This window comes from Bos mutus, chromosome 2 (genome assembly GCF_027580195.1).
Source record: "Bos mutus isolate GX-2022 chromosome 2, NWIPB_WYAK_1.1, whole genome shotgun sequence".
NCBI lineage: Eukaryota > Metazoa > Chordata > Mammalia > Artiodactyla > Bovidae > Bos > Bos mutus.
Window position 1 is genome coordinate 116,545,394 of NC_091618.1, and position 24,516 is coordinate 116,569,909.

The window sequence follows — 24,516 nt, forward strand, 5'->3', positions numbered from 1 at the left end:
TCAGTGACCTGTTGGTTATTTAGAAATGTGTTGTCTAATCTTCATGTGTTTGTGTTTCTTACAGTTTTTTTCTTGTAATTGATACCTAGTTGCATAGTGTTGTGGTCAGAGAAGATGCTGGATATGATTTCAATTTTCTTAAATTTACTAAAGTTTGATTTGTGACCCAAGATGTGATCTGTCCTGGAGTATGTTCCATGGGGCTCACATTTCTTTATCTGAGAAATAGGCACTTGAACTCGATAGTTTCTAAGGACCTTTGTAGTTTTCGAATTCTATGACTATGTAAAGTTTTGCTTTAATTTTTAAAATGTTAATACTGTAATGGCCTTCAGTGTTCTCAATACATTCTTCTACATAAGAAGTTATTTTAAAGTTTAAGGTACTCATAGTTGTCTGTAAGTGTCTTAGGAAATATTAATCATTTGAAAGGACATATGTGTAAAAGTTTAAAACCAGAAGCCTAGGAAATTTGCTTACTTTTTATTTAACATGTGGAATACTTTGAAAATAATAGAAGATTGGTTTTGAGCTAACATAGATTTTAATTATATAGTATTTTAGCAACATAGGCTTGTATTTTTTTGGGGGGGGGCACAAATGCATTACAAATGCCTTTATTTCAACTTCTGGGAAGCCTCCAAAAATTGGTATGAATATGGTACGCCTATATCATAGGTAGAATTTCTGATTGAAATGAAAAAAAGAGAAAAAGGTACCTTAGCCTATAGTTGAAAGCTTGGAAGTTCTTTAGGATATTACCCAACTGAGAATTTCATTTCCAGACTCTTGAGTATGTCTTCATTTCTCAGTATACAGCAACAGATATTTCCTGCTTACCTCGATTAATTTTTCTTGTGAAGTGTTAAGAGTGAACACATGTAATCACATTTAGCTTTTTACTTTGAGGCCATCTGGGGATAAGTTTTTTAAATTCTAAGTATAATTTTTAAGGAAAATGATGTTCATTGTTAAGCTGTGTAAACATGCCAAATCCATGATCTGTAGTGAAATAATTTCCCATGGCTAATGATTGTAATATCAAGGCAAAATGACTGTATTGCTCTTTTTGCATTTATTTTGTGTAATACCAAACTACTATTTTATAGCGTGATTTCCTGGCAAATGTTTAAATTCACTAATAAAATCATTTCATATATAAAAATTTATGCACACATTATAAAATATTAAGTAAAGATGTAGCTAAAATCTCCATATTCTCTTATGGAAATATAAAAATACTAGCTAAGTTATATTCATAAAAATGAAGAGAAGTGAAGAGAATGCAATCATTAAAAAAGGCAAAGTGAATGATTACCAAATCTGTTTTTACATTGTATAAACTTAAGAAAACGAGTGTGTATTAGTCATATGACAGTAGATCTTTCTGTAGAGATTTTTTTCCAAGAGCTGTCTTGCAAAACCTGTCTCTACTGTGGGGTAGAATTGTGACATAAGAAGAAAATATTGAGTGGTAGTTTATAACAGGCACATCTGCAAATCTAATATCTGGATTTGATACTGTTTAAGATGTTTTTGAAAACAAAGCATATGTTTTTGAATAGTTTGTTTTTGTATAGTGACTATAGTTTTTATTGATAGCAGTTATAATTTTAAAGATCGTATTCCTAGCTTCTTTTCTTAATTTTATGTACAGATAGGAATTTCATACACTATTAATGACTGTATTTGGTTCAGTTGTATTGTGTTAGCATTCTACTTGTTTGAAAAACCTTTGAATCAGGAAAAGAATTATGATTATAATAAAAGATTTGCTTGTCAGCTGTCATTTTCTTCCTTGAGAATTATGGAGAATTAGGATACTCTTTAATAGTACATCATTGTTTATTTTGAAATTTAAAAAAAATTGAAGTAAACATGACATGTAACATTATACTGGTTTTAAGTATACAGCATAGTGTTTCAGTATTTATATATATTGTGAATTTATCACCATAATAAATCTAGTTAACATTCATCACCACACATAGATTTTTTTCCTGTGATGTATTTTGAAATTTTAATGAAGCAAGTAACTTTATTCATAGACAAGAGTTTTCTTCAGCTATTTTCATCATAAACTGCATCGCTGAATTTGCAATAAGAAGATTCACCATTAGTTTATTTCAGTGACCCAAGTGTACTACGGTACCATGCTAAAATATGTATTAATGCTGATACAGTACTTCAGTGTGGTTGCTTATTGTGTTCTACATGGGTCCAGGCCTGTCTACTTCTTTTATAATGTGTAAAATTGGATGGGTGAGTCATTGATTTTGATGAAAATGACTTTGTAAATTGGTATTTTTTATTCTAACAGAAGATTGATAATTGTGATTTTTCTAATTTATGCAGAAATTTGTTTCCTGTTCAAGTGAAATTTGAACGGGAAATTACATATAGACCATTATATAATGCAAACTCAATAACATGTACAGAATGAAGCATATGTGTACTCTTAAAAATTTTTTTCCATTCTTCTTTCTTCCTTTTTCCTTTTTATGCATTAAATTTAGTGGCTGTAGCTCTTTAGGAAGCAGGTGCTGACCATCAGTGATTCTATATTTAGAAATATTCGTGCACAGACATTTTTAATATATTTGTTTTATTTAAGGCAACATAATATTAGTAGAATAAGGTCTTCTATTAAATGATTGTGAAAGTTAATAGTCAGTGATGCACTGTTCAGTTTTGAGATGTTTAGCATAGATCTCATATATTTTTCTGCTTATTAGGCAAGAAGTTATGAAATGGAATGGATGGGGATATAATGATTCCAAGTTCATCTTCAATAAGAAAGGACAAATTGAGTTGACTGGGAAAAGGTAACTGGTTTATTCTGTTTTGTTCCTTTTATTTAAATATCTATGAAAAATTTTAAACATAAATAACAAATGTAACATTAAATAATAGACATACATAAAAGTAGAGCAGATAATATAATGGCTTCTCCCTAGGTTTAAAAGTGACTAATACTTTGTAATAAATGCTTTTCTTTTTCTTTTGTGTATCAAATTCTGACATTGTCATGTCCCTTCTAAACATCTATATATATATATCCCTTAAAAGGACCTGGTAAAACCAATTATATAATACTGTTATCATACTCCTCAATATAACAGAAATTTTATAATACCTGGTTATCCATTTCACATTCCGTTTCTCTAATTGTCAAAGATGTCATTTTATAGGTATTTTGAATCAGGATCTAAAGATTGAGTGTTTATATTTTCAGTAGAATAATGTCTAATACAGTAGAAACTTGTCATGTAGAGATGGCTTTACAAAATCTTTGGGGGGAGGGGAGTGAATCTTTTCAACTTAGAAAAACCAACTTCCTCTCTTCTCAGATATTACCTTCATTTTTCTATCTTTGGGTGTTGAAGGCATAGCATCTTCGCTCTATGTGAGGAGCAGATAGGCACTTTGTGCCCAGCACCATTGAAAGCATAAACCTCCTGTTTTCTGTGGAGTAGTGTGGCTTTGTAGTGGTTTATGTTAGCAGTGTATGTATGTTAAGTGAATGATTAATCACAGAAAGTGTCACAACTATTTATACCTTACTGTATGAACCCTTATACCCATTGTTTAGGATCTGGCTTTTATTTTGGGTGTTCTGACACTTGACTTGCCAGTTTTTCCAGAAAGGATCAGGTTACATGTGGCCGACATATGTGCAACACTCATAAGATATTAGAAAAAAATTAGAGCCCCGGTGCATTCATTTATGATTAGATTATTTCTTTTTCAGGGTGTAGAACACTTGTTATTGCCTTTTCTGATCTTAAGGTATATAGAAAGCAAAATTTGTAATTTATATATTGTTTGGAGAGCATAAATTCAAAGCAGAGGGAATTCAGTCATCATGAGAGAAAGTTTTGTTCAGGTTGTAGTAGAATTAGAGAATTCTTCTGTTGACTTTGGACTTTGGAAGAGTGCTGCTGCCCTTCCAAGCAGAATGATTCCATAAAGGCTTCATTTCTTTTGCACTGTTGCCTCCTGAGTCCAAGTCCAGTGAGGGAGAAGGAAGAAAACAAGAGTACATCTGACTGGCAGAGCCTGCACAGGTAACCTTTGCTTCTCACTGAGCTACCCACTATGCAAAGGGTAATTCTGTGAACATGAAGATGGAATTTAAATGCTGTAGGGTTAAATATGTGCTGCATAAATTATTTAATAACTAAAACCAAATAACTGAATAATACTCAATTCCCACCATTACTTTATCACAGACAGGATAATAAACAGGATTGAATTGAATCATAGCTTTCTCTAGTCTCCTAGGGATAATGGTTAATATTTTTTTAATTAGAAAACACTTACAAATGTTCTTTAAGATAACAATAGCTATTATTTATTGAGTTCCTATTGAGTTATCTTAAAATAACCCTAAGTGGGTAGTGATGTATTCTTAGAAATAATTAGGAGATTGCGGATGAGGGAGGTTAAACACCTTACTTGAGGTCACCTGTGCAGTGGGAAATTGTGATTAAAACTGAAGTGCTTTTAAGGTTCATTCTTGTGCTATTTCTGTTATACTGTGCTGATAAAATATCATACTATCCATTGTATTGATCTTATTCTCTTTCCAGTCTCTGGAATCACTTTATAGGAGCCTTCTACACTCTATACACTGCTACAGTAGAGTTAGTCATATTGTAAAAAGATACTCTATGACTAAAGTTCCTGTTGTTCCAGAGTGGGGGTAAAGGACAGAATCATAAGAAGGTTGTGATTTACCTAAAAGAGAAAGTGAAATTTCTGACTGGAAAGGTTGAGTATTCACAGTATCAATTCACCAATTTGTATTAATAATATTAGATTGTAAGGCCAGTTTTAAAAATTCTTTGTGAAGACTTTTATTCTGGCATTGTAGTGGACTGACCCTTTGCCTTCTATAAGTAAGTAAGTGAAGTCGCTCAGTCGTATCCAACTCTTTGTGACCACATGGACTGTAGTCTACCAGACTCTCCATCCATGGAATTTTCCAGGCAAGAGTACTGGAGTGGGTTGCCATTTCTTTCTCCAAGGTTGCCTTCTATAACCACATAGAAAACATGGATAAAATACCACAAGAAAGAAAGATAACAGAGCTGGAAAAAAAGAAAGGGAAATCCATAGGTGCCAGAAACTGACTCCCAGTGAAAATTTATGGGGGTTCCTCCATTTCTGATCCAAGAACATTAAAAGGGTAGAAAAATTTTATGAGTGAATGTGGTTGGTTGTCTGTATATATTTTGGGGAGGTTAACTTTGGCATTTCAAACCCAGCCATTAATTTAGAAGCAATTATAAGCTTTCATAGATGTCAGGGGAAAATAAGAAGATTTTCCCTGAACACAGTCTATTTTCTGAACAGATTTGTAATTTGACAGTTTATAATCCTGTAGATTTATAATCTTGCCGTTCTTATTATTTCTAGATACAAATGAATTGAGTCCTCCTGAGTTTAAGCAGCAGAAAGCAATACTTCAGAGCTAATGCTATAGATTTCTATAAACTAAAAATTTTGAAAGATGTCATTATTCTTTGACTTTAAAAGTGGTTATACATTAATTGGAGCTTTCAAAGCATAAGTTAGGGATTAAATAGAGAGAATTTGTTTGGGTTTCCTGCACTTTGTATTTTTAGTAGCATAATTTTTAAAGTTTTATTTCATTATAAAAAGTTTTAAAATTGGTTAGCAGTTGTGGAACTCTAGGTCTCAGGATAGATGGTTGCATCTACTAATATTCTGCTGCTTCTGTGCACTGCCCCAGAGTGAGAGTTACTTTGTCTTTAGTCACATTAAATCTTTTTTTTTCTAAAGTGTGAACATTTATATTTAATTTACATTTTGACAATTTGCACATAAATAACAATTTAAACCAGTATGTAAACATAAGATAGTTTGTTCCAGCAGAGTAAAAAGCCAATAACTTTGGTCAGTTTTAACTTTGAGTAGAAGGAAAAGAAAAAAAGCCACTGTTGATTGTGGGCTCAATGTTCACATGTGAGAGGCCTCAGAGGGAAAGTCAAATGGTAGAAAGAATTATGAAGTCTCAAACCACTGTAGTCACGTTAAATCTTGATGTGCACTTCCTTCTTGGATATTTGTGTCCACAGAGTTTTCTTTCCATTATAGAATGATTTCATTGGTCTTGAAAGTTTGCTCTGGTTCTGTATCTTCTATAATATAGTCTACTTTGATCTTAAGAAAAGGTGGTAAATTGATCTCACCTTATATTTTACAACAAAAATCATTTCTTAAACTTTTCAAACCAATTATCAGTCATGGTAAAGATCTGTTCTGAATGCAGAGTTTCAAAGAATAGCACAGAGAGATAAGAAAGTCTTTGCATGTGATCAATGCAAAGAAATAGAGGAAAATAATAGAATGGGGAAGACTAGAGATCTCTTCAAGAGAATTAGAGATACCATGGGAATATTTCATGCAAAGATGGCACAATAAAGGACAGACCTAACAGAAGCAGAAGATATTAAGAAGAGGTAGCAAGAATACCCAGAAGAACTATACCAAAAAGATAATGACCCAGATAACCATGTTGGTGTGATCACTCACCTAGAGCCAGATATCCTGGAGTGCGAAATCAAGTAGACCTTAAGAAACACGACTACGAACAAAACTAGTGGAGGTAATGGAGTTTCAGCTGAACTATTTCAAATCCTGAAAGATGATCCCATTGAAGTGCTGCACTCAATGTGCCAGGAAATTTGGAAAACTCAGCAGTGGCCACAGAATTGGAAAAGGTCAGTTTTCATTCCAATCCCAAAGAAAGGCAATGCCAAAAAATGCTCAAACTACTGCACAATTTCACTCATCTTACATGCTAGCAGAGTAATGCTCAAAATTCTCCAAGCTAGGCTTCAGTAATATGTGAACTGAGAACTTCCAGATGTTCAAGATGTATTTAGAAAAGGCAGAGGAACCAGAGATCAAGTTGCAAACATCTGTTGGATCATAGAAAAAGCAAGAGAGTTAGAAATACATCTACTTCTGCTTCATTGATTACACTAAAGCCTTTGACTATGTGGATCATAACAAACTGTGGAAAATTCTTAAAGAATGGGAATACCAGATCACCTTGCCCACTTCCTGAGAAACCTGTATGAAGGTCAAGAAGCAACAGTTAGAATCAGACATGAAACAATGGACTGGTTCCAAATTGAGAAAGGAGTCTGTCAAGGCTGTATATTGTCACCTTGTGTATTTAACGTACATGCAGAGTATGTCATGTGAAATGCCAGTCTGGATGAAGCACAAGTGGAATCAAGATTGCCAGGAGAAATATTAATAACTTCAGACATGCAGATGACACCACCCTTATGGCAGAAAGTGAAGAGGTACTAAATAAAGAGCCTCTTGATGAAGGTGAAAGAGGAGAGTGAAAAAGCTGACTTAAAACTAAACATCCAAAAAATGAAGATCATGACATCCAGTCCCATCACTTCATAGCAGATAGATGGGGAAACAATAGAAACAGTGACAGGCTTTATTCTCTTGGTCTCTAAAATCACTGCAGATGGTGACTGCAGCCATGAAATTAAAAGATGCCTGCTCCTTGGAAGAAAAGCTATGACCAACCTAGATAGCATATTAAAAAGCAGAGACATTACTTTGCTGAAAAAGATCAGTCTAGTTAAAGCTATGGATTTTCCAGTAGTCATGTATGGATGTGAGAGTTGGACTATAAAGAAAGCTAAGCACAGAAGAATTGATGCTTTTGAACTGTGGTGTTGGGGAAGACTCTTGAGAGTCCCTTGGACTGTAAGGAGATTCAACCAGTCTACCCTAAAGTGAATTAATCATGAATATTCACAGGAAGGACTGATGCTGAAGCTGAGACTCCAGTACTTTAGCCACCTGATGTGAAGAACTGACTCATTTAAAGACCCTGATGCTGGGAAAGATTAAAGGCAGGAGGAGGAGAAAACAGAGAATGAGAAGGTTGAATGGCATCACCAACTGGATGGACATGAGTTTTAGCAAGATCTAGGAGTTGGTGATGGACAGGGAAGCCTGGCGTGCTACAGTCCATGGGGTCACAAAAAGTCAGACATGACTGAGCGACTGAACTGAACTGAACTGAGCCTCTTAAATTATGTAATGTCTCTGTGCATTAATGTCTTTCTTTTTTTACAAAATGGAGTAATATCAACTTTATAACATTATCATAAGTTAATATACATAACAAACTTAGAACAATACCTGGCACATGATAAGACTTGTTTACTAAAATGAAAATTTGGCCATTTAAAAATAAACATTTTGAAATTTGGTTTGTTCTGAGGGTTATTTTATTACTGCTTTATAGCACATTGGACTATTATTATTTGCATATCAACCTTCTTTACTACCCTAATCCTAACCCCAACCACTAAACCCTCAACCTAACCCTAACCCTGAGATTGGATGGTGGATATTTATCTCTTTATTTCTAGCACTTAATATTTTGCCATCTCTGATAAATATTTCTAAAAGTGAAAAGGTCCCCCTCTAAGCACTTGAGTTTTCTGCATCATTCTTATATATATATATACAGTTTAGGACTTCTTGTGTATATGAAATAATGTTCATGATTCATATAAACTTATTTAAATAGAATTTGGGTTAGAAGATAAGAGGAAACAAAATTTGAGTAGCAGATCTACTTCTTTCCATATTGTTCCTGCTCTGTAGAGTTCTTTTGTGTGTTTTAAATGTTTTGTAGCACTTTATATAAAATACAAGCACCTTCCAAATCTGGTTTATTTACTATTCCCTGTTCTTTTTAGGGTTGTCACATCATGATATGATTTATAGTACTATCACTGAAATCAAGAAGAATAGTCAGTTATATTTGCTCACGTATTTACTCTTTCAGTCCTTACTTATTCCATTGTGAACAGTTCATTTAGTGTTACACTGCCCTTCGGCCTATACAGGTTCCTCTGGCATTTCTTGTAGTGTAGGTGTGCTGGCTCTTAGTTCTCTTCGTTTTCATCTGAAGAGTTCTTTGTTTTACTTTTGTTCTTGAAAGATACCTTTTACCAGATATAAAATTCTAAGTTGGCATTCTTTTCCTTTCAGCACTTGAAAAATGTTGTTCAGTAGTTTTCTGGGCTTTCTTTTTTTTTCTGGACTTTCTGATGAGAAGTCAGTCATAACTTTGTTATTACATTATGTGTAGTATGTCATTTTTCTCTCAGTTCAGTTCAGTCGCTCAGTCAGTCCGACTCTTTGCGACCCCATGAATTGCAGCACGCCAGGCCTCCCTGTCCATCACAAACTCCCGGAGTTCGTTCAAACTCATGTCCATCGACTTGGTAATGCCATCCAGCCATCTCATCCTCTGTCGTCCCCTTTTCCTCCTGCCCCCAATCCCTCCCAGCATCAGAGTCTTTTTCCAATGAGTGAGCTCTTCACATGAGGTGGCCAAAGTACTGGAGTTTCAGCTTTAGCATCATTCCTTCCAAAGAACACCCAGGGCTGATCTCCTTCAGAATGGACTGGTTGGATCTCCTTGCAGTCCAAAGGACTCTCAGGAGTCTTCTCCAACACCACAGTTCAAAGCATCAATTCTTGTGAGCTCAGCTTTCTTCACAGTCCAACTCTCACATCCATACATGACCACTGGAAAAACCATAGCCTTGACTAGATGGACCTTTGTTGGCAAAGTAATGTCTCTACTTTTTAATGTCTTTTTCTTTTTCTCTTTGTTTTTTAACTTGCAATTTGACTGCAATGTGCCTCTGCATTTATCTTCTAGAGTTCTCTGACTTTCTTTAATTTCTAAACTCACGTCTTTCATCAGATTTGGATACTTTCTGTTATTATTTCTTCAAATACTTTTTTTAAAATTCCTTTTCCTCGTGTTCTTGGGTCTCCATTTATATGCATGTTACTATTTTTCTGTTGTTCCACAGGTCCCTACAGCTCCATTAATTTTTTCTATTTTCTTTGTTGTTTAGATTATATATATTTTATTGCTCTAACTGTAAGTTCACTGACATCTCCAGTCTGTTCTTGAGTTCCTCCAATGAATTTTTATTTCAATTTTAATTGTAGAATTTTTGTTTTTTAAAAATAATTTCTATTTCTCTGCTGAGATTTATTTTCTCTTATTCACTGGTAACATATTTTCCCTTTTGTCCTTTAGTGTGGTTATAGCTGTTTTCAAGGGAAGAGGCAATGGCACCCCACTCCAGTACTCTTGCCTGGAAAATCCCATGGACGGAGGAGCCTGGTAGGCTGCAGTCCATGGGGTTGCTAAGAGTCGTCACAACTGAGCAGCTTCACTTTCACTTTTCACTTTCATGCACTGGAGAAGGAAATGGCAACCCACTCCAGTGTTCTTGCCTGGAAAATCCCAGGGACAGGGGAGCCTGGTAGGATGTTGTCTGTGGGATTGCACAGAGTCGGACACGACTGAAGCGACTTAGCAGCAGCAGCAGCAGCTGTTTTCAAATCCTTGTGTGCTATTTCCAATATTTTGGATCATCTTGGGGTTTCTTATTGATTGCCTTTTCTCTTAATTATGGATAACACTTTGTTGGTTGTTTATGTCTAATAATTTTGAAATGTATCTTGGACGTTGTTACTGATATGTTGAGGAAAGTCTGTATTCTGTTACATTTGTCTGTAAAGGTTTTTTTGTTGTTTTTAAACCAAGAAGTTAACTTGACTTACCTCAGGTTTACTTCTGTGATGGTGAGCAGCTGAATTATATATTCAGTTATTTTAAGCTTCACTGGGCTGCTTAGAGTCTGCTCCGTACACTTGTTATTCAAGGTCAGCCAGACATTTGGACAGAGTTTATTTACAAGTCCCTCTCTAACTACTCCTGGATTTGCGTGATTTTTCTGTGCTCTTCCCAGATGCTGTGTTCACTGCAAACACCATCCAGTGGTTTAAGTCAGGAATACTATAGAGTTTTTGCATTCTTGCATTCTTTATTCTTTCTCTGGTACTCTGTGTGCTGGAGCTTTCCCTTTTAGCTAAAACCTGTTGAAACTGTAAACTTCTGTGGTGCTCTTTTCTTCTTACCCCCTATTTTTGCCTATCATTGGACTATCTATACTGTCCTCAAATAATTAGGTTTTTTTTTTGTTTTTGTCCAGAGCTTATCATTATATGTGGGAGGGTTGGTTTGATAGCAACTACTTGACCTTTGCTAGAAACAGAATCTAAGATTTGAATTTACATGAATATACTTTGCTCTAATGTTTTACTTCTTTTTACCTTAGGTACCCTCTTAGTGGCATGTCATTGCCAACTTTTAGAGAGTGGATCCAAAATACCCTTGGAGTAAATGTGGAGCATAAAACTACCTCTAAAGTAAGTGAATAAAAACAATTAATAATATTCTTAATTGAGTGTGTATATATATGTGGTTAATCCCAAATTAATTAAACTTATCTTTGTAATATGTTACAGTTGCTTTAATATATTTGTCCTTTTTGTTAGTTTGATTGGCCTTGTTAGACTTTCTAGGGGTATTTTTTATTTGTTTGTTTTTTAGCATCACAGATGTAGAGCCTAATCTCAGCATTTATCCTGAGATTTATCTCAAACTTTTAAACTCTGTGAGCCTCAGTTATCTTAATAGGAGAAATGAGAGTCATAAGTGTCAGTTATATGTGTCACGAGTAGTAGTGAAGTTCAAATGAATGAATTCTGTGCGAGGACTTTATTACCAAAATATAAGTTGCTGTTGTTTTTACATTTTGTAATGAACTGACAGTAATCTAGGATTTATATAGAATAATTTAAAATAAAAATGTAATATTATTATCAAAACATTTAAAATATTTAAAGATTAAAAATAGAATTTTGATTAAGATATGAGTGATAGAGAATTTTAGTTTGCTCTTGTATCACTTTTCTGAAAGGGGGGTTAAAAACCTTTAAACTGTATTAAGCTAATGAAATAGCATTTCTTTATATAATGATAATGTTTATTATTTATTACTTACTATGGTATAGTATTCTGTATATCCCTTTGTGTATAACTTCCATAAGTGCAGAGGCTATAATTTATACTATATTATCTACTATATTCAGAGAATTCCCTGGTGGCTCAGATGGTAAAGCATCTGCCTACAGTGCGGGAGACCTGGGTTCAATCCCTGGGTCGGGAAAATCTCCTGGAGAAGGAAATGGCAACCCACTCCAGTATTCTCACCTGGAAAATCCCATGGATGGAGGAACCTCGTAGGCTACAGTCCATGGGGTCACAAAGAGTCGGACATGACTGAGCGACTTCACTTCGAATCCACTATATTCAACATATTATTAAGCACTGTAGATATTCAGTGAGTGCTTATTTTGTTTATTTATAAGTCCACAGTTACATTTTATTCTTGTACTTAATTAGACTAAACATCTAATTCCTACCTCTCCCAAACCAAATTCTTTTAACCTTGCTTTTAAAAAAATCTCTTCTATTTCCTTAATTTTTTCTGTTTGTTTGTTTGTTTTGTTTTGTTTTTTGAGGCAAGGAATGCGACTTTGTTAAGAGAGCTGGCTGGCTGAGAAGATGGCATACTAATGTCTCAAAATAACCATCTTCTCTTTCTGTGTTTTGACTATTTGTTTTGCTTGTTTTTTTAAACTGATACAATCTATGTATCATATTCGTAAATTTTACCAGTTTTACATGCACTTCTATTTTTCTGTTTTAAGCCATTTCAATTTTCAGGAACTTAAAATTAGTAATCCGTATGTTTTATCAGGGTTCTTTTGGTCATTTCTTTCCACTATAGGTTAATTCCATGAGGTCAGTTTTTTGGGTTTAACTCACTGCTGTATCACTAGGGCCCTATAGCACATGTGCAAGAAATATTTATTATATAATTGAATATTAAATATAGAACACTAATAAGATATTTAAGGGCTATGTAAATATTTTTCTTTACATATTCTTATATTTTAGTTTTTCCAAATACTGTACCATAGCTTTATTAACATAACAGATTTGATTTGGATAGCCATTTGTAGAACTCTTCCTATATGCTGCTGCTGCTGCTAAGTCGCTTCAGTCATGTCCGACTCTGTGCAACCCCATAGATGGCAGCCCACCAGGCTCCCCCGTCCCTGGGATTCTCCAGGCAAGAACACTGGTGTGGGTTGCCATTTCCTTCTCCAATGCATGAAAGTGAAAAGTGAAAGTGAAGTCACCGAGTCGTGTCTGACTCTTAGCGACCCCATGGACTGCCACCTACCAGGCTCCTCCGTCCATGGAATTTTCCAGGCAAGAGTACTGGAGTGGGGTGCCATTGCCTTCTCCATCCTATATGCTAGGCATGATAATAGGTGCTTTTCACAAAAATTACACATTTAACTCTCCTTCCTTATGTCAGTTGTATAAATTTGATGGCGATAATCTCATTTAATAGTTGAAGAAACCAAGGCTCAAAAAAGTTGAGTGAGCCAATGTCACATAGTTTTAAAGTTGAATACTTGTTAGTTGAAATTAAGTATCAAGTTTATGTTGTTAGTTTTAAAGCAGGCCTGTAAAAATGGGTTTACTTCTTATTGAGAGGCTTTTTGCTGATCATTCTGAAATGATAAATTTTATCTAAGATGAAATGTAGATAATGCAGAAGTTATCTATATCCCAGTCTCCCTAGTTTAAAATTGAAGATTTGAGACTTTTCTATCTTCTTAATTGTAATCTTTATTTTTATTATATTTATTTGTTTTTGACCACACCATGTGGCATAGGGGATCTTACTTATTAGTTCTCTGATCAAGGATTGAACCTCTGCCCCCTGCAGTGAAAGCTTGGAGTCTTAACCACTGGACTGCCAGGGAATCCCCCTTAATTGTAGACTTTAGAAATAATGAAAAGATGGGACATTGAAGCAAAAGAGAAAACATAAGGTTCTTATAACTTATGTTACAGAATGTGGTTTTTCAGACCATTTTTAATTGGTTATTGTCACAGAGTTGGTTTCCATATGTATTATTCATTATTTTTCTATGCTTCTGTCCTAGTTCATATGTTAAAAAACATTCATGTTTTATAGTCACTTCTCTGTAACATTTCAAATTTTTATTTTCTAGAAATAAGTAAAAAAAAACAATTTTATTTTCTAGGCATCCTTAAATCCTAGTGATACACCTCCTTCTATTGTAAGTGAAGATTTTCTTCATGACCTTAAAGAAACTAATATTTCATATTCACAAGAAGCAGATGATCGAGTATTTAGAGCTCATGGTAAGCAACTTCATATAAATCCTATTTAGTTTTAAGTTTAAAATTTCCTTTAATTTTAAGATATTTTTACATTTTCTTTTTTAAACCACAAAACAGGTCATTGTCTTCATGAGATATTTTTGCTCAGGGAAGGAATGTTTCAGAGAATTCCTGATATAGTTTTATGGCCAAGTAAGTTCTTGTTTTTCTTTGTATTTTTAATTTAGTATTGTTAAAATTTAAGTAAATTTAGTATTGGAAATATGTACTTTTAAACATATGAGCTGTAAAAAATATAGATAGCTATATTTTTAGAGTCTCAGTTCAGTTCAGTTCAGTCACTCAATTGTGTCCGACTATGTGACCCCATGAATCGCAGCATGCCAGGCCTCCCTGTCCATCACCAACTCCCAGAGTTCACCCAAATTCATGCGCATGGAGTCAGTGATGCCATCCAGCCATCTCATCCTCTGTCATCCCCTTCTCTTCCTGCCCCCAACCCCTCCCAGCATCAGGGTCTTTTCCAGTGAGTCAGCTCTTCACATGAGGTGGCCAAAGTATTGGAGTTTCAACCTCAGCATCAGTCCTTCGAATGAACACCCAGGACTGATCTCCTTTAGGATGGACTGGTTGGATCTCCTTGCAGTCCAAAGGACTCTCAAAGAGTCTTCTCCAACACCACAGTTCAAAAGCATCAGTTCTTCAGCGTTCAGCTTTCTTCACAGTCCAACTCTCACATCCATACATGACCACTGGAAAAACCATAGCCTTGACTAGACGGACCTTTGTTGGCAAAGTAATATCTCTGCTTTTTAATATGCAGTCTAGGTTGGTCATAACTTTCCTTCCAAGGAGTAAGCATCTTTTAATTTCATGGCTGCAATCACCATCTGCAGTGATTTTGGAGCCCCCCAAAATAAAGTCTGCCAGTGTTTGCACTGTTTCCCCATCTATTTCCCATGAAGTGATGGGACCAGATGCCATGATCTTAGTTTTCTGAATGTTGAGCTTTAAGCCAACTTTTTCACTCTCCTCTTTCACTTTTATCAAGAGGCTCTTTAGTTCTTCTTCACTTTCTGCCATTAGGGTGGTGTCATCTGCATATCTGAGGTTATTGATATTTCTCCCAGCAATCTTGATTCCAGCTTGTGCTTCTTCCAGCCCAGCGTTTCTCATGATGTACTCTGCATATAAGTTAAATAAGCAGGGTGACAATATACAGCCTTGACATACTCCTTTTCGTATTTGGACCCCGTCTGTTGTTCCATGTCCAGTTCTAACTGTTGCTTCCTGACCTGCATACAGATTTCTCAAGAGGCAGGTCAGGTGGTCTGGTATGCCCATGTCTTTCAGAATTTTCCACAGTTTCTTGTGATCCACACAGTCAAAGGCTTTGGCATAGTCAATAAACCAGAAATAGATGCTTTTCTGAAACTCTCTTGCTTTTTTGATGATCCAGTGGATGTTGGCAATTTGATCTTTGGTTCCTCTGCCTTTTCTAAAACCAGCTTGAACATCTGGAAGTTCACGGTTCACGTATTGCTGAGGCCTGGCTTTGAGAATTTTGAGCATTACTTTACTAGCGTGTGAGATGAGTGCAATTGTGCGGTAGTTTGAACATTCTTTGGCATTGCCTTTCTTTGGGATTGGAGTGAAAACTGACCTTTTCCAGTCCTGTGGCCACTGCTGAGTTTTAGAGTTCACTGAAGGTCATATAATTCTTAATATGATCATCCTGAATGGTTTAATGATTAATTTTGTTTTTGATGATTAAATCTTCATTTAATATGTGCATATCCTTTTAAGAAGTCAGTATAAAAATTTTTTTTGCTAATTTGAAAGCTTAATAAAATTATTATCAATCAATGATATATTCAGATACATAGAAACTTTTAGTTAAGATAATTGATTACTGCAAACTAATAGTACTTTGTTGATATCAACTTGTGGGCTATAAACTAATGGTGTTCAAATAATGAAGCAAGTTGTTTAATATAGATATTGTCTTTGATATAAATAATTAAATTTTGAGAAAATAATTTCATTTAGGGATTTGACTTGGGATGGAAGGTGGATGAGCTTTCTGCTGTTATTTTGCTCTTACTGATGACTAGGCCCTATATTTATATGTATAATCCTTATATCCATCTCTTGTAGCAGAAATTTTAAAGCAGAATAAGTATATTGCTTCTTACTGGCCATAATTACCTTGTAAGAAGTTCTGCTAATCTTCTCATCCATTTTTCTCTTCAGATTCCATAAAAGGAGTATATGGAATGTTTTATTTTTCAAAAAATTACCTCATATATGAACTTTTAGTTTTTAGATGTGATCTTTTTCCTTTTCAGGGAGTATCTGAGGGAAAAGTGCTTTAATTTTGTGATAGGAAGGAGGTTAACATACACAGGAAGCAAATAATCTGTTTGAGTAGTGTGAATGTGAACGTGAAGTCGCTCAGTCGTGTCTGACTCTTTGCGACCCCATGGACTGTAGCCTACCAGGCTCCTCTGTCCATGGGATTTTCCAGGCAATAGTACTGGAGTGGATTGCCATTTCCTTCTCCAAGGGATCTTCCCAACCCAGGGATCGAACCCGGGTCTCCTGCATCGTAGACAGACGCTTTACCATCTGAGCCACCAGGGAAGTTGTTTGAGTAGTGTATTGGTGCCTAAATCAAAATTTTGTTCTGTTGACTCTTTCAGTATAAGAAGTTCTTGGGAAGTTTCCAAGAAGTTTGTTTCCCAACATGTTGTCATTTCACTGAGGTCTTTGTTAAACTCTAATGTAAATTTCCATTGGGTAATAAAGTTCAAATTTTTCTTTGCATGAAAGCAAGTTTTGAGACAGTAAGGCAATTTGAGACAATGTGGTATTCCCCACAGTGGAGGTGGGTTTCTCATCTTGCAGTTTGAATATCTACGTACCATGTATGTGTGTATGCTGTGTAGATATTTAAACTGCAAAATGTATAAAATTATTTAAAAATGAAAAGTTAATGATACAAAATAGTTTTAGGATAGTGATTTAATGTGTTCATGAGTGAATAAATGAAGAAGTTTATTGCACTTTAGACCCTTGTATTGCAATATTACCCAGATTTTTTTCATGTTCGCATTAATTTATTTTTCCTTTTTTCAACAGCATGTCATGATGATGTAGTTAAGATTGTGAATCTAGCGTGCAAATATAACCTTTGTATCATACCAATTGGTGGTAGGTATTGTGCCTTTTAAATTTTAATGTGATGTAAAGTTGTTCTATTTTAAATATTTGTGTATTAAAGTATTCTTATAGTTATGATATGGTTATCCTGAAAAATTGGCTTATGCTGCTCATTTCTGTTCTCAGTAGATCTACCTAAACTGTTTGAGATATGATTTACCCTAGTTCATGGCTTCTTTCCCATATGGATTCTAATTGAAGCTCTGACTTACTGCCTAAATAGGAAAATGTACCTTCTTTAAGTAATTACTTTCTAACCTTTATCTTAATGGAGAGAATATTATTTTTTCAAAGACTAACTGTACCCAACATAAATCTTTGAGGAGGGATATGCATATGTAAAAGATCAACCAGTATAGTGATGACCAAATGAATAGTATCTTTTAATACTGAAAATTAACATTATTTTACATTTTAAAGCAAATTTAATCTCTTTTGATCATTCATCAACCATATTGTTTTAACAACTTCCACAAGCCAAAGGAGATTGCCTTCACTGACTGAATTGGCATTCAGTTCAGTTCAGTTCAGTCGCTCAGTTGTGTCTGACTCTTTGCGACCCCATGAATCTCAGCACGCCACGCCTCCCTGTCCATCACCAACTCCCAGAGTTCACTCAGACTCACGTCCATCGAGTCGGTGATGCCATCCAGCCATTAATGGAATAGAAATGGGACCCCTACACGTCATAAGTTCCAGACACCTTTTTCTGCTGATACTTCCTGTTGAATTCATGAACAAAAGGCATTACAGAGCCATTTTTAATGAAATAGTTTTCTGATTTCAAATGACTTTGACAAGAAATAGTGGTCACTGGTCATAGCCATGTTCTTAATATTATCATACCTTGAAAAGTTAAGCTGAACCTTGGAGGTAAGCACCCCCTATAATTCTTCCCTTGTGTCAAGGTGACTTCCATGTGTATTCTGTCCAAAACATATGAAAGTACCTATTAAAATATATTCTGCTATATGATTATACAGATCTGGTTAAGAATTGAGAATACTATATTGTTCTATACTGTTATCAAGAAAGCATTTTTCCTTTGACAACAAATGTTAAGGAATATATTCTAATTTATTGAGGTCTTTTTGTATGGAAATATAAGATAGTATTTTAAATGATAAGTGAATCTCATAAATATGATAGAAAGAAGATAATGGTGTGTCTAGTTGTATAGGATGGGTATTTTTTTCTTTTATGCTGTCTCTCCACAGTAATCATTAGCTTAGAACTTCTCTAATTATGTTTTTGGAGTTCCACAAATTGTTAGGGGCTTCACTTGAGTGTGCCCAAGGCATGGAGCCATGTCCCCTTGCTTTCAGCTCCATATTTCTTCATTTTGGCACACACCATAAAATAAAGGTGAGTTTACTTTTAGTGTGTTAGTATTTGCCAATTACATTTTGCAAAGTAGAAATAGGTATTTTTCCTAGTGGGCCTATCTGTATACTTTGTATTAGGGATTTGCCCTAGATATGTAACTAAAAAATAATGTTTAAGCATAGTTATTGTCTTCTATTTTGGCAGGAGGGACAAGTGTTTCGTATGGCCTGATGTGTCCTGCAGATGAGACAAGAACAATTATTTCTTTAGACACTTCACAAATGGTATATGATAACATAAGATGTGTTTGAAGATAGTGTTTGGTTTTAAAAGTTTTCTTTATGGCTCAATCTTAGTTGTTTTTAAAAAGGTATATTGTCCATTTTGTTTAAAATTCTTTTCATCATTTTATCTTTGTTTTCAGATCTCTAAAAGCTAAGTTCACTCTTACTTAGTAATATACCTTGATGAATTCTACCAAATTAACTGATAATTTGAGAAGCATGGATTGAAATTGTGATACAATAGATGACCTGCTTTGTATTATTAAAAAAAAGTAATATTAGTTAATGTTAATTTGAGTCATCAAAACTTACTTGTTTCCCAAATTTTTACTAATGCTATTGCACTTTGCTTTTGGAAGAACAGAGGGGCTAATTAATTTTAAGATTAACTTAAAATTAGTAAAGTGAAGTGAAGTGACGTCTCTCAGTCATGTCCGACTCTTTGCAACCCCACAGACTGTAGCCTACCAGGCTCTTCTGTCCATGGGATTTTCCAGGCAAGGATACTGGAGTGGGTTGCCATTTAAAGGAACTATTAATTTTAGGATTATTGTTTGAAATTTTGGTTCATTATGGTCTAAGAGTTGGCCCTTATGCTACTTTAAAGTTTTAGTTTGGGTATGAACTTGATCTTCATATAGTCAACAGTATTCCTGCTTCTATAATCCTTTATTATAATAAAAACTTTAATATTTATGATTTTATTGAAATTTTTAAGCATCAAAGTTGAGAGAATAATATTTCTAGTCTCTAAATAATTATTTACATTTGTCATATTGACTTTATCTTTTTTCCTCTACTATTTTTAAAGCAAATCCTGATGGCATACTACTTTACACCAAATGTTTCTGTGTATTTCTTTTAAAAAAGACATTTTCTTACTATGTTATCACTTCTGACAAAATTAAAAGTAAATCCTTATGTCATTTAGTATCCAGTCCACATTTGTTTTCCAGTTATCTCAAAACTGTCTTTATTTTATAGTTCATTGTATGAATAGGCATTCAGACAAGGCCCACGTTAGCTTTTGGTGGTTTCTTTTAGTCTCCTTTAATTTGAAACCATCTTCCTCCTTTTATGACTGTCTATGTTTTAAACCAACTCCTGTGCAGTATACTGCCTATTTCACTAACTCTGTGATGTTGTGTAGTCAGGGACAAGTGGAGCTTTCTAGTATGGGTACTACTACTTAATTTCTATCTTGTCACTTGCTGCTTAGAGTTAGGAAGTTGTATTTCCTGAGAAAGTGTCTGTTCATGGAGATGAGACTTCTTTCTTCTTTTGCAACAGAATCGTATCCTCTGGGTTGATGAAAACAATCTGACAGCTCATGTAGAGGCTGGCATAACAGGACAAGAATTGGAAAGACAGGTATGTTATTTAAGATTTTCAAAACTGCTGTGTGTCCCCTCTGTTAAAAAAGTACCTTTCACAGTATATTCACTGAGATTTTTCAGTTTCTGCTGTGAGTCAGGTATCAAACTGGATGCTGTGAACTCCATAGTGAATAAGACACCCATCTCTTACCCTTGGAAAGCTTATATTATGACAGAAAATTAGGTAAAAAGACACTATAACTCAATAGTTCAGTTCAGATCAGTCGCTCAGTCATGTCCGACTCTTTGCTACCCCATGAATTGCAGCATGCCAGGCAGGCCTCCCCGTCCATCACCAACTCCCAGAGTTCACCCAGACTCATGTCCATTGAGTCGGTGATGCCATCCAGCCATCTCATCTTCTGTCATCCCCTTCTCCTCCTGTCCCCAATCCCTCCCAGCATCAGAGTCTTTTCCGATGAGTCAACTCTTTGCATGAGGTAACCAAAGTACTAGAGTTTCAGCTTTAGCATCATTCCTTCCAAACAACACCCAGGTCTGATCTTCTTTAGGATGGACTGGTTGGATCTCCTTGCAGTCCAAGGGACTGTCAAGAGTCTTCTCCAACACCACAGTTCAAAAGCATCAGTTCTTCAGCGCTCAGCTTTCTTCACAGTCCAGCTCTCACATCCATACATGACCACTGGAAAAACCATAGCCTTGACTAGATGGACCTTTGTTGGCAAAGTAATGTCTCTGGTTTTCAATATGCTATCTAGGTTGGTCATAACTTTCCTTCCAAGGAGTAAGCGTCTTTTAATTTCATGGCTGCAGTCACCATCCGCTGTGATTTTGGAGCCCCAAAAAATAAAGTCTGCCACTGTTTCCACTGTTTCCCCATCTATTTGCCGTGAAGTGATGGGACCAGATGCCATGATCTTCGTTTTCTGAATGTTGAGCTTTAAGCCAACTTTTTCACTCTCCACGTTCACTTTCATCAAGAGGCTTTTTAGTTCCTCTTCACTTTCTGCCATAAGGGTGGTGTCATCTGCATATCTGAGGTTATTGATATTTCTCCTGGCAATCTTGATTCCAGCTTGTGTTTCTTCCAGCCCAGCGTTTCTCATGATGTACTCTGCATAGAAGTTAAATAAGCAGGGTGGCAATATACAGCCTTGACATACTGTTTTTCCTATTTGGAACCAGTCTGTTGTTCCATGTCCAGTTTTAACTGTTAAGGCTCATCAAATGATGTTCAAAAGGGAGTTGAAGACGGTATCATAGAGAGCTTGGCATTTAAAATGAAACTTCAGGATAAATCAGAGTGAAAAGGAAATATGGGGGTGGAGAGAACAATCCAGTCAGAGGAAGCAGCATGTGTGGAAGGTTTATAGGCAGCTGTTGCTTGAGGGGATCTGCAGGTAGCTGAGTACGGCTGAGATGTAGGCTGTGTATATTGGAGAATACATATTCTTGGTGTTTGTATTCTGGATGAGTATACATATAGTTGGGCTTCCCTTGTGGTTCTGCTGGTAAAGAATCTGCCTACAATGCAGGATTCCTGGGTTTGATCCCTGGGTTGGGAAGATCCCCTGGAGAAGGGAAAGGCTACCCACTCTAGTATTCTGGCCTGGAGAATTCCATGGACTATACAGTCCATGGGGTCGCAAAGAGTTGGACACGACTGAGTGACTTTCACTTTCTATCGTACATTTAGTAGTGGTAGAGGATGAAGCAGGTCAATACAAAGAGGTTAGATCATAAAGTTTGAACTTTACCTTTGTACTTAGATAGTTCTTGTATGCTACTGTGTGGAGGATGGATGGACACATAAAGGCAGATAAAGTGGCTGCTGCAATAATTTGGTCAAGGGCTGATAGTGACTTGAAATAAAGTAGTAAAAATGGAGCAAAATAGAGTACGTTGGACATAGAATTTTCAGAAATTAATAAATTTGATCAATTGGTTGGTTTTGCTAGTCATTGAAATTTTCAGTGAATAATTTTACTGAAAACCGCTTAGTTATGTCATGAATGAGTGAAACTCTTAGAGCCCTTAAATACTTTTGGGATCCTAATGAATTTTAGGAAACTTGAGGTTTTCTTCATGGAGTCTAAGCAGGTCATTATTAAAATGTATTGGTTCCTTCAGCCCTTTAAAATCTGGTCAAGATAATTGTAACTCAGCTTTTGCAAACAAAATTAAAAAGTCCAATTTGCTAATGATGAACTGAATGTTTTGTTCAGTTTGGAATACAGAGACCCCCTCCTTCCTGTCTTTTAACAGAACATGGAGATGTGACATGCTTGTTGAACTTCTCTTTATTATCTTTTTCCTTATTTCATAGTAAAGAGTTGAAGGCAGTTGGTGTGTGTGTGTGTGTGTGTGCATGTGCTCAGTCATGTTTGACTCTTTGCGACACTATCGACTGTAGCCTGCCAGGCTCCTCTGACCATGGGATTATCCCAGTAAGAATACTGGAGTGGGTTGTCCAGTGATCAATTATGGATGAAAGGCTTTGAAAAAAATTATTAAACTTTTCTTTTTCTTTTTTTTAATTTAATGCACTAAGGTACAGAGAACTAGATAAAATTGAATGTATTCATTGAGGCATTAAAGATCTTCAGTAAGTCAAGGTTTTATAAATTCAAGGTAATTAGATTTGTTAATTATTATACTTTATAATTAACTTCATGGGTTGAATAATAGCATTTAATGAAAAAACCTGTAAAAAGACCTGTTTCGTTTTCTGTTGCTCTGAGAGGCATTATCAACACAGCAGTTTTGTTTTTTTTTTTATAACAAAGTCTGGCCTTTCATGTCTATAATTTTATATCCTTTATTTCAGCATTTGATGTAGTATTTTAACCTTTCCAAGATTTTTTGTAAAGGTTAGAATTAAAATTCAAGGGACATATTTCCTTGAAATGTAAATGACATTTTACTAGACTAGGAACTTTTAATATTTTACTTACTAGTTCATTTCCTTAAATGCCAACATAGAACATTTCTTTTTGCCTCTGGTAGACTTTAAAATAGTTTCTACAGCTGTATTGATCCTAGTTCAGGTTCTTCCTCACTTATGCTTCTGTATCCTTCAGTTTCTTCTTCAGCTGAGGTAACTGACTTAAAATTTGCTGCTTTTTCATTCTAAAAGTTTTTAAATGACACAAATATAGTAGTTGGGTAGCATAGATTTTCATCTTTTTAACTTGTAAATTACATTGATTTTAATATGTGTGAAATTTAAGGGAGGTCACTAAATGTCGTTATGGGTTTTGGGAATTTGTTTCTACATTTATTAATTCTTTGGCTACTTAATTTTACTAGTTAGTAGTCTGGGGATATATGACTTAGGATTTTCCCCACCTCTGATGCATTTCTCTATGCCTCAGTTTCTTTATCTATAAAATGGAAATAATGATTCCTGTTTCATAAAGTTTTTGTTGAGATGAAATAAATTAATAAAGTGCTTAGAACTTTTATTTATTTCACTAATTTTTACTGAGTACTGTTTGCTTCATTCAGTTCATTCAAGGATAGCTGATTTTCAATATTCCTTCTGTATGCCAGACTCCAATATTTGTATCATATCAGACTTCTTTCTTGAATTCTAGACTTGCGTATCCACTTGCTTAGTTGATATCTCCACTTGTATATGTAATAGACATTTTAAACTCAATATTTTAAAAATTGAATTTCAGTTTTCCCTCCACAATTTGTTTATTCTGTAGCCTTCTCAATCCCAGTTGGTGATAGTTCAATTCTTTGGGCAGCTTGAGCTAAAATCTTGAGTCATTTTCTTTTATTTTGTTTTACAATAGTTTCATTGAGATATAATTGTCACACAGTAAATTGCAGTCATTTAAAATGTGCAACTTGATAAGGTTTGGTATATGACTACAAGCATGAAACCATTCCTGCAATCAAGATGTAGAACACATTCACCAGCCAACCCCAAAAGTTTCCTTTTGACCTCTTTGTATTTCTCTCCATCTCATCTTTACTATATCCCTGTCAGTCTCTGATATGCTTTTTGTTACTGTAGGTTTGTTTAAATATCCTATAATTTTATTAAAATCAAAGCACATATCCTGTTTTTTTACAGGGGTGGGGTGTAAAAACCTCAATAAAACTGTTTAAATTTTTTAAAGTAAATAAAGGCATACAGATTGGAAAGGAAGAAGTA

At 35.0% G+C, this 24,516-nt stretch overlaps 1 protein-coding gene and 1 non-coding gene across 3 annotated transcripts in view; one reads left to right on the plus strand and one right to left on the minus strand.

Moving 5' to 3' along the window:
* Positions 1-24,516, plus strand: part of AGPS (alkylglycerone phosphate synthase) — a 127,216-nt gene that overhangs the window by 30,349 nt on the left and 72,351 nt on the right. The window contains exons 2-8 of one of the 2 annotated variants that reach the window (XM_070358864.1): positions 2,736-2,825; positions 11,226-11,316; positions 14,080-14,200; positions 14,297-14,371; positions 17,321-17,392; positions 18,932-19,011; positions 20,302-20,382. In XM_070358864.1, coding sequence (XP_070214965.1) covers positions 2,736-2,825; positions 11,226-11,316; positions 14,080-14,200; positions 14,297-14,371; positions 17,321-17,392; positions 18,932-19,011; positions 20,302-20,382 — 610 coding nt within the window. The remainder of the gene's footprint in view (positions 1-2,735; positions 2,826-11,225; positions 11,317-14,079; positions 14,201-14,296; positions 14,372-17,320; positions 17,393-18,931; positions 19,012-20,301; positions 20,383-24,516) is intronic. The other variant, XM_070358865.1, reaches the window with a different exon arrangement.
* TRNAR-ACG (transfer RNA arginine (anticodon ACG)) lies at positions 16,751-16,822 on the minus strand. Its single transcript has one exon. It is a non-coding gene; the product is annotated as a tRNA-Arg (tRNA).